General features: G+C 32.0%; 1 protein-coding gene across 2 annotated transcripts in view; it reads right to left on the bottom strand.

Moving 5' to 3' along the window:
- Positions 1 to 10209: 10209 nt before the first annotated feature.
- The window catches only part of LOC111003760 (C-type lectin domain family 4 member F), a 60712-nt gene continuing 58952 nt past the window's right edge, over positions 10210 to 11969 (bottom strand). For both annotated transcript variants that reach the window (XM_022274438.2, XM_022274439.2), the window contains one exon: positions 10210 to 11486. In XM_022274438.2, the coding sequence (XP_022130130.2) occupies positions 11236 to 11486 (251 nt within the window). In that variant the 3' untranslated portion in view covers positions 10210 to 11235. The remainder of the gene's footprint in view (positions 11487 to 11969) is intronic.

Below are 11969 nucleotides of genomic sequence, written 5' to 3'. Positions count from 1 at the left end.
GCCGAGCAATAAAGCTTTTGTAAAAGTCACTGCGGCAGCCCTGTATATATGTGTAGCTTTTTATATAGGTCACAACTACATACTATACTAAAATAGCCTGTATACTATTGGCCGTATATCAAATCCCAAAACAAGATTGTTTGATTATTGCTTTAATATTACAGATAACTTTTACAGATATTGTAACAGAGTTTCATTAGCAAAGAAAATGCAATCAAAAACTTGTAAAAAAAAAACAAGTCTCGCAACTCAATTCTTCAACTGAAAAAAGTTGTGCGATGTAATACCAAGTCAGTTAATTCAATCATTCCCTATTTAAGGGACCTTCTGTCTCAAGTTATGACGTAATTAACGAACCTGACAATATCTTATACTGACCATATTAATCTTACAAATCTTTAATGTTGAAATATATAGCTTCGCTTCGCTTGACTATAAATTCATGCTTCTAATTTTATGTACTACGAAGTTGTAGGGGGGAGGGGGGCATTTTGGATTCCGTTGCTGAATCGCATAAACCACTAGACTAATGCTTGTTTCTTAGTATACTTTTTATCAGGATTTTATAACTTTTAAGTTAATAATTGACATCATTATGGGATATAGGTCACGTTAATGGAAGCATTCAGGTAATTGTGAGGCTTCATTCTCATTATAAGGTCGTTAACTTCACTAATACCGGTGTAACAGGAGTATTTTAATGGGGCATGGTTTATTACGAGACCTATGAGTTTGTTAGCGTAAAAATATAAGTGACGTCACCAAAATTTATTTACATTTTCGTAAAATCTTTCGAAGCATTAATATTGATAGTATTCAGGAACGTTTCAACAACCTCCTTACTACCTGCCTTAATCTCGTGTACCTATTATATACCTCACTTGCTACGGAACAGAACTTCACGTTTTTTTTTATAGAATCGGGAGCAAACGGAAAGGAGGCTCACCAGATGTGAAGTGATACCGGCGCCCATGGACGCACTCAATACCTCGAGCTCGCAAGTGTGTTGCCGGCCTTTTAAAAATTGGTTAGGTCTTTTCTTGAAGGACCTTATGAAAAATAAAATATTTTGCCTTCATTACTAGGTTGGATACACTGTAGTACTCAATGTGGTAAATTTTACCATTTAATTTTAAACAATGGAATAAAAAATATATCTGACTCTGCGTTCAGTAAATAAATTCCTTTGGGAAAGCTTAAATGTCTCAATCATCTATTTTCAGATCGTACCTATCTGATTCTATTTTTAGACAAACGTGAACTTTGACCTTATCTGCCAATACTGGAAATGCGTAGTTGGGTGTTAGCCGCCTCTGTAGTACAATCTACCTATATATATTCAGACAGTAGGGTTCACAGAATAAATAGAGGATTGTCTATGCAAAGTTAATAGATTAAGCTCGTAAAAATGTATTCGATTTTGTAGCATTTTTAAAATCATTTATATTTATATAAATGACACGTTTATCGGAAAGATTAGGAAATATCTTTTAATAGAATTAACCCGTAAATGGTGATCCGAAATTGAGAAATTTTACGAAGGTTTGCTATTTTAAACTAAAGCGAACTCTGTAACTTGCGAGAGCGACTATCATGGTATTGTTTGCATTTCCTACGTCATTACCATTAGGATGTAAGAAAAATTCAACTCTAGCAATTATAATTAATTGAACCAAAGTCAAAGTAATTTGTTTCTGTGATTTACGCCACATTACACAGTATATAAATGCACTAAATATCACAATGAACCTTTTCAAATATATTGTAGTAAAATAATTCCATTTTTAAAATAAAATGTATACGGCATGTATTAAAATAAAGCTAATAAGTTTGACGCAATGCAAACGTGTGTTTTAAAATATCGACTGTATTTTCGGAGCGTGTTTTAATTGAATTGCCGTCACATTCTAGTATCACAAAAATTAAATTTATTTAGTTTAAAATTGTTCGTTTTAATTCAATATATTTTATTAATTAAGTTATATTAGTATTCAAGTTAAACTCTTAATGAATAAAAGAGAAACTGAAATAAAGACTTGTCTCTTTTCATTGCGGCAAGACAGAAAGAGTCAACTTATTTGGGATAAAACAGTGTAATGATTTGCTTTGTCTGAATACGTTTCTGTTTTGTTAGAACCGAATGAGCTAGAACTGAGTGGATATGGATATATCAATTTACTGCCACTGCAATAAAAACGGAGGGTCTAGAAGCTTCAGGGTGCGACTCAAACTCAAACTCAAAATAAGCGTGTGTGGCTTGTGGCATGGAGCAAATCAATCCCAAAGGATTAGAATAATTTAAATAATTAAATAATCGTCAAATTTATGAAAAGCTTTATAGATTTATTTACGTTTATCAACAGTTTTGAATTTATTTTCTTCTTTAATTTCGCTCATTAAAAACGTTCATTCCATATAAGAAGTAGTTAATCTCATATAAATTACTAAACGGAACTCTTAAATTTGAAATAAACTGTAGATTATATATCGCATTTAATTATTGTATGAGTGTAGTCACAAAGCAGATAATGAGTAACAAACAATTTTGTTGTGGCAATAAACAATATATAAAGTAAACACACGTTGAGCCTAAGTCATTTGTACCGTTTTTCTAAGCTCCCTAAGCATTGAAAAGAACGTGTAAAGAGCTTGTTCTAGTCCTCTTGTATCAGCATATTGTACATTATGTATGTGCACAGCTCGGTTTGCCTTTTTAGGTTAAGCCTGTGATTACTAGCGTCAGGATTTTTATTGAAGGCTTACGGGGCCGCTAGTGGCAAGTGAACTGTAGCGAGCGTATTTTGAACTTTATGATGTTATTATACGGTGCTATTTTCAACGATTGTTTGGATTATTTCACGGATATATTTGGATGTCAAGGAGCGAAAGTTGGTTTTTAGATGCAAGCGATATGTAACTGAACCTAATCTAATAGCTGTTCTATAAATGTAAATTGGGACACAGAACACTTATGTATCGAGGCTTCGTAATGAATATGTAGTTACGAATTATACACAGATAGTTCCTTAGAAAAGTGGTTTTTAATTTGTGCCCTTTAAAAACTTGGTTTAGTGAGAAACCGCGCTCATAATTTGTCTTATAATAACAGAGATGCAGATCTTGAGTGATATGCAAGTTAGATTTAGTTCGTTAATGTCGCAACCTTAAGAACAAGTTTATGTATCTGACAGACTTTGTCCTGTACACAGGTCATACATACAAAAAATATCTAATAATGTAAATCTCAACTCCCTTGAACAGACAAAAAAAATATCAAAATCTTTCCAGCCAATTAGCAGTTTAATTAACAACATGCAATGAAGATTTATATATACCAGCTGTTTATTTGCTGTATATATAAATAACCAGATAGCGACTTCGGCGCCATCTGCCAGGCTGATTTGTAAATCTAAACTATCCAGGGAAGAATTATTATAAATCTGAAATACCTATTACTATAAACAAATTATTCTCAAATGTAGAAACAATTTTATTAAAAAACTAAGAGTATCTTTAAACTTTATTTTATTTGTGTCTACCTGTGTCCTGGGTTACAAATAGATTCATCAAAATTATTCCGTGGTACATGATTATTAAAATTTTTCAATATATGAAACAAAATTCTTATAAGACCTTAAGTATGGGCGTATATACACTCTGTATTGTTAAATACAGTGTATATACTAGCTGGCTGACAGTTGTTATAATTCATTATAATTTTCAAAGTAAATACGATTTTTTCGTATTCTGAAACAATTTGGCTCTAGGGCGATTTTAATTCTAAAGGTCAAACGCAAGGGCTCCATTGTTTGAGAAAAGCGGGTTCTGTTAATGGCGACAGAAATAATTACAATGTAGGTGAAATACAAAAAATAACGCAGAAATTTGAATCACGCTTACTGCTATAAAATTTGGTTAACATTTCACGAAAAAGTTGAAATTTTTACGTTTTGGTTAAAAATGAACAGGTAATGCTTTGTGATGAAAAATCTTATAACGTTATTGTGACGTCAAATACACCAAAGTTTTACAATTAAACACACAGTATCTGGTTGATCGAGGTATGAAATGTTAAGAAATTGTAGGGAATCATTTATTTTTATTTTTGTAGAACAGGAGGCAAACGGGCAAGAGGCTCACCTGATGTTCAGTGATACCATCGCCCATGGACACTTTCAAAGTGAGAGGGCTCCCGAGTGCGTTGCCGGCCTTTTAAGAATTGCTTCGCTCTTTTCTTGTAGGACCGTCGAATTGGTTCGGAAACCACCAAAGTTAAGGAAGGTTTTAGTACTTTTTAGTATCTATAACTTTGAAATAATATTGATTTTATTTAATAATTTAATACTATCCCAACATGGTTGCTATCCACAAGCAATCTTTAAAAAATATTTATTTCAAACACATAAATATACAGTATTTAAAATATTCTTAACCTTAATAGTAATAAAAACTAATATAAAATAAAGTTTGGTTCCCGTAGCAGTGTTGATCGAGGAAAGCACCACCTCTGTGGTTACCGGTGCTTTCTACTAGGCGCCAACTTAAATCTTTAATTAGCGCATGGGCACTTCCACTATACAAGGGTGAATTCTCCATAGGGAATCTTAATTATGTTCATAATCATCATAGTAGTAATGTTATTCTTCTTGAAATATTAAATATTAATGGTCGTTTGTTTAATGTTAAATTTCAGTTTTTTTTTTAATTTTATCAATGTACTTAACTTTTCTGTTTCATATACATATATTGTTTATCTATGTAATCTGTTCCGGATTGTTTTAAATAATAAATAGATAATTTTTAATTGGGCCGTTCAAGTATGACGTAAGAACTATAAAGAGGGAGGTGAGTCTTTGATTTCTTATTTGGTAATTAAGTCAACATTATCATCATATATATCTTTACACTTATTTAAACATCAGGTGAGCCTCCTGCCCGTTTGCCCCCTGTGCTATAAAAAAACTTATTACGCATTGTCTATGCTCTAAAACGAAATGCGTTTTCGACTTGAGCATTTTCCTTTAAGTTGCATTTTTATAAGTACTTTCGTATACTCATATTAAATACAAAAAATAATATTGTACAACATATATTTTCTAAAATCGATATAATACCGAATATCAAATAACCGAAGCATCGATAAATAAAGAATATTTTGCCTGTGAATTTCGTTACAGCAATATCAATTTGTCGCAACCCCTGATAATTTTATTTAAACGGCAGCCAGACGAAAGATATCAAATCGGACGTTGTGAACTCAGCATCCCAAGCCAAACTACACCTGATATTATTGTGTCGCTGTAAAATATAAAGTATTGGATAGCTGAATGCCCAATTCAGCTATGAAAATAAAAGCATACACAGGAATACAAATCACTATTGAAAATATGCTTAGAAACAATGGTTTTCTTGTATTACCAGAATTTATATAAATCATTTAGCTTCATTTTTTTGGCTAAAATTCGGCCATACATAAGCTGATAATTAATAAATGTATTGAATGTTTAGTGCAACCAATTATTTCTAACTACTTTTAGATAAGCAGAAAGTATTTTTAAATACGTGCGGTTTGGAGTTCTAGTTAGGACATTTTCTTATTTTAGATATTGTTTTAGCTATTAATAAATCAACCAAAGTTCACACTGCGTGTTTTACCCATACTCAGCATACTTTATTTTGTTACTGCAAATACCATTAAAGTACAATACGTTAATAAACCTTTTCCTTGAGCTTATTAAGTAGATTCAAAAATTTAATCATTACAGACAGACAGATAGACATAACATTTATTAACGAAACACACAAATAAATAATAACAATTAAAATAAATATAAAAAGGAATAAGGTACATTTTAAGTGTGTAATGTGTGTGTGTGTGGCTAACATAATGCTGTGGAGCAGAAGTGTTCCACAGCACAGCTCATTTTGTCAGAGATCACAACAGTTAGTTTGCTCCTCAGACGCAAAAAAACAACCATTAAAAATGTAATAGTAATAATAATTAAAAAAATCATAATATTAAAAATTTACTGTGTAAGTAAAGAAGAATAATTAGAAAACAAACAGTATGTCTAAAATGATCACGTGACTTTTGTAGGTCGCGTGTGAAATAGGCTTTTGTCTTGCCCTGTCCAAAACGATTGGTTCGTAGTTCAGCCGGTAGGCAGATTGCATGAGCTCAGGAAATTATAGCGAGTTTGGCTCCATTTGTGCAAAGCGCAGCCAATATTTCGATATTGGGATAGAAATGTACCTTTATGGTATTTTGTTTATGCGATTCGTTGGTACATAGCAATCCATTACGAATGAAAACGTACGTGCGGTTAAATTCCCTGCACCTATACATTATACTAGGGTCCATTACCTAGATATAATTTGTTTGCGACTATATATTTGCATGTTGTTCCCACGAGAATGTAAGTGCATGCTATTTTACCATTCTGCTGATAGAAGACAAATAATTTTTTAATTTATTATTAATTAACTATTATTTACTTAAGATGTCATGAGGAGCATGGTGTAAAACAAAAAACTTGGCGATTAAAAAGAGTGGCGGAGAGTTTATAGCCAGTTCTTCTCTTCCGTTCTGCGCACTTGATTTGAGAACTGACAGTAATTGTAAAATTAGAAGCATTTAATAAAAAATTTATAAATCACAACCCATTTTTCTCTTTGTCAATTGATTTATTCTTTACAAACAACAGTAATTAATTTATATTCTCCTATGAGAATTCTATAAACGCTCGCGGTAAAATATCATGTTCACTGTTTTATTCTTTTCTTAGCGTCCTGTATTTATGTTGCCACATACATCAAGATCTTATAGAAAATACTACACAAGATAGTATGTACATTTTTAGTGCGACTGTGCTACAAAGTCGTTGCACCGTCGGAGTTAGAACACACCATCTCAGTGTTAAAAAATTAATGCTTAGAGCGGAAATTGCTCCTACAAACTAGTTCTACCTTGAAAAACTCAATGTACTCGTTTCATTTATATCAAAGACCCTTATATGAGGTTCGTTCTTCACAAAACACGAGGGGTGACGATATTAAACACCGCCCTTGAATGCTATTCAGCTCTTTTCATTGCAAAAATTAATATTCAAAATTACATGCTCCTATTTTGCCTCCGAAATTGATATAAAGAAAAGTGATTTATAATGAAAAGAACATTTATTAAATGGTTACGATATATTTACAACATGCATATCTTTGTGCATTTGAACGAATGGTGAAAGAACCCCGTACATCATAAATAAATTAAACTTTATAATAATAACTAAAGAACACAGAAAAATGTAAAGAAAGTTGTACATTTAGTTTGATTCATAAATATTCGCCCAATCTATATCATATCTTATTGAACATTATGTCTTATAGTAAGTTATTTATAATAATTGTTGTCAAAGTTATGGTCTACATAAATTCCCTTGCCTTTAAAAATATGTTTATAATTTCTATCAATTGATTATCTTATATCTGTAACAATATTTAGGATTACTTATAGAAATATAACATAGCATCAGGGAGTAGACAGGTTGGGACTGAGAAAGAGTTGCTGCATTTGACACAAGACAAGACACTTGGGCTTGACTTCCATGGGCTGTAATTGAGAGGCACCAAAAGCAGAAAAAATAAAGTTATAAATCTAAAAAAGTAAGAGTAAAGAAGAAAGTTATAAAATCTTCAAAGAGTACTGAAATGCAATGCTACTTTAACATCTCTTAATTAGCTGATAAAGTTACGAAAATGGAACGGGATAGAGCACCCTCTATCCCTAGACAGAAGATAGGAACTCACAGACAAAGTGGAAGCACGACTGCCACAAGCAAACCTGGTGACGTAGTACAGTTGCGGATGAAACAAAATTCGAAACTCAAAACTGAACGCGAAGAAGGCGTGTTGACGTCCTCTGACCTATCCAGGAGTTATGAGACACTAAGAAAGAAATCTGTAAAACAACAAAAATAAAGTTTTGATTTTAGCCTCGACTTCAAAACAGAGATATTATTAGTCTTTGATAAATACGTAGTATAGATAGATAGATCTATAGGTGATAGATAGAACACTAAGCACAAAGGCAGATCATTCCTTCCTACATTCTTGCTGAATAAATCAATGTGTTTTCCCTTGTTTTTATTTATCCCTTTCCTACGGGGAAATAGGAAAGAAAAAAAACTGTGTCTATTTCATATTTTAACTTTATCCTGAAAAAAGTCCTAGCATTAAGTATTTCCTTACAACTTACGACGCTAATTAAAACTAGAGCATTTTAAAGTTAATTTCAAGCTGTAATTGCATAAAGCTCCACTCAGAGACTCAGCAACAAATGGAAAATGAAACCGTCAAAGTAATTTACTTAGACGCCACCGGAAAAAAGGCGGCTTCGCTCGAAACAGGTACTTCTTCCAAACTAGCTATGTTAAATGTGAAGTTTTTTAATATTACATTAAAAAACTTCACATTTAACAACAACAAGCCGTAATTTCCAAATCGTGACAAAAAATTATATATACAGTTTAGGTTTCTTAAATTGTATACATTATTTTAATCTTGTTCTACATATTATATCCTATATTCTAGCTATCTTCAGTACTGTTGATCGGAACTCCTTCAAGGGTAAAGGTCTCCTCCTCCATATTATACCAACTGACTCTGTCGATGGCTTTCTTTCTTCACTCGCTTCCTGCTACCGCTTCTATTTCTTCTATCCTCCTTTTTTTGGGGCGCCCTCTTCTCCTTCTTTCCTTTGGTCCTTTCCATACAGTTAACTTTAACGTCCATCTTTTGTGTGTATGCACTTCTGTTTTGGGGCATAATGTAAGACATTTATTCCTTTTCTTTTCCGTCTTATTCTGTCACTTTTAATTTTATGTATTTTTTTTATTTTTAGTACGCTTTCCATTGCTTTCTGGCATGTTACGAGTTTGGTTTTTATATTTGCGTGTAAGTCCACCGATTACTAGCGAAATTACACGTAACCAACGTGTAATATCGGTAACACTTTAAGTACAAGCATGTAAGATAATAAATAAATTGAATTTTTTAAACTATAATACGTATCAAGGACTGACATACATTTTCAGATTCTTCAGGTTTTTAACCTATAGTTGAGAAATTGGCGTAAGAAGTCGAACCGTTTAAATTCGTATCGAAGTCAGACTTAAGTACTTTTCTCTGGTAATAGTTTTTCGACGTACATATGACTGTTTGAGTAAAAAAGGAATCTATCTAAAACACACTAAGGAGTTCCTGTGTTGTGGATAACTATTGAAGGATTAGGATTCATCAGCTAGCGCTGACATAGTTGCTAAATAGCAAAATGTTTGCGTATACACTGAACTGTGTACTCGTGGTACACAATGCCACGTATCCTTAAGTCAAGTCTTTTGTCGTTTTACAATACCCAAAGCGTGTCGTTACATAGGAATGAACACATTGTTGCTATGTTTTAATGTGAAGAGGAATGGTGAATGATGAAAGAACAGTAAATTAAACAATCATTCCATTAGTGCGATTTTAAATATAAAATACACGTTTTGTAATTTTCAGTATGAAAACTTGAAAACGAACTTTGCAATTTACAGTTTCTCTGTTCTAAATTCCTATGTTCATATGTGTAAGATTTGGGAACCCTTTTAAGTAAAAAATAGCTCTTGCATAGGAAACTTAATTCTAAATTCCTTAAAATTATTACTTCTTTTATTTTATTTTATTATATTTGTTTGTTCAACATGCCTGAGAGCATGAGTGTGGGTGCAAATGTGTGAGCGAGTGAGTGAATGAATAAAGTGTGTAATTACATACTAGGTCTCAGAAGCAGCTGTTACACTGCATAGGGTGTGCTCTTAAGCCAGTCCTTTAGTCTTATATTTAGATTGTAGACGGTTAGCGGGTAGATTAAGTAGCCTATTTAATTTAATAAAATACAGTCTGCTTGCATATTGCGTCTGGCGAAGTCAGTCCTTACGGTATCAACCACAACAAAATCCCTATTTCTTTATAAGAACAGTCTACGATATAATATCTAATTCTAAAAAATGTGTATGCTGTATTCTTGTAATATATAAACTCAAAAACTTCAGGCTTTATTTTAAAACGCTTTGTGCAGTATATATGTTTTCTTAGTAAATGGCCAATTTCAATAGAAATTAACGGCTTCGGTCAAATTGGGTGAATTTAGTACAAAAGAAATAAAAGACAATATAAAAATTCGATTTTTATTAAACTTATACCTATTTTTACATAAGGTAACATGTACTAACACTAGTTTGACTATGGACGTACGTCCGTCGAGCACTGATGCTCTGGTAACTGGATCATGGCAGTGATCGTTACTACTTAACTATTTTTTTTGAATTCCACATTTTAATAATAGATACACATATAGTACTGCTAATACTGTTTATACGTACTGAAAAGAAACTCGTCAATAGACAATAGAAAAGTTTTGTCAACGTTATAAATACTTTTTTGATAAAACACTTCATGTCTGCAGGAAAGAATTTAGCCTAAAATTTAAAAACAAAAGAAAGTGTACATTCCCCGAATACTTTGACAATATTCTAAAATAATATTGTCCCTACTACAGATAATTATAATTTTTATATCTAGGTACTTATGAAATTGACGAGTCAATATATAGACAGATTGTCAAAAAGTTTTATTTATTAATTCACCGAAATATTATACTGTATTTTATTAAGACGTATTAGCAGTACACTTTTAAATAAATAACTAGCTAGACCAGAACAATTTGTTTAGAGACAAATTGTTGAAGCGTACTGACCGTTAAATCTTTTCAAATGTAAAATCTAGCACACTACTCTTATATCACAACAAAATGAATTATAATAGCGAGACACGATATAAATATATATAATAAATTGGAGCAGATACTTCTCTTATACTTAAAATAGAATAAAACATCGCAGACCCTGAAGTATTGATTAATCATTTTGAATGGGCGTAAAATGAAATTGGAACCCAAGATGTCGTTCGATTTTATATTCGTTTTTTAAATCGGTTATTTAACTTTTTTTGCGTAAAAATATTTAAAGTTTTCTTTGTGTTAGCCGTGTGGAGGATAATTTATTTCCTGGAAATGTCTAATTTAATAATGAGTGATAAATAAAGGGAAAATTAAAAATTAAATTCAGAAAATTTCAATTACTATCATTATCTAAAACAATAATAAATTAAACTACTTATATCGTGTCAAGCACCATTAAATCAATCAGATCGTACTTCACAAATGAAAAAGGTCTCAAACGAGCATGGAGAGTCATTCCACTTAAGACCTTTGTCGTCTCTGTTCCAGAGTTCAAGGCAGTTCTCTTCTTCGCCGTTCTCGTAGCGGAAGTTGTTTGGTTCACCGGCGTTCCAGTTGACGAATGTGAGAGGTCTTCCGTTGGCCATCCAGAAGAAGTTGCCCTCTTCGGCCAGATCAGTGCCAGATGTCCAAAAGTGCTCTCGGCCGTAACCTGAAAGGAATTAATAGTAAGATTAACAAAGTATAGGCAAAACTATAACATAATATATTTAGAAAATCCACTTAAAACATATTATAAAAAATTATAAAGAATTTCATTGAAAAATGCGTTGGCAAGCACGCGACGGGGCGCGGCTTTGTTGTGAAGCATTCCAAATCCCATATATAAAAGTATAAATGTATAAACAGTGTTTTTATAAATAATTAGAAGTATCGACGATGAAACAGTAACTTAATATAGCGACATATATACATTTTATTTCACTATCGCACATACTTTGAAAATATTACATTTAAATTAATAATTATCACCTTTATGACCGAAAAAAAATTACTTTAAACTAGAAATGGCATATTATGAATTAATTATTTCATATATAATATACAATAATACAATTAAATTACAGAATTATAGAAGCTAATAGTAATAGTCGTACCTAGGTCAATCAATAAATAAACTTAAGTGGAAATGGGC

Source organism: Pieris rapae, chromosome 13, assembly GCF_905147795.1.
Source record: "Pieris rapae chromosome 13, ilPieRapa1.1, whole genome shotgun sequence".
Lineage (NCBI taxonomy): Eukaryota > Metazoa > Arthropoda > Insecta > Lepidoptera > Pieridae > Pieris > Pieris rapae.
Note: the sequence above shows the minus strand (reverse complement) of the source record. Positions and strands in the feature narration are given on the sequence as shown.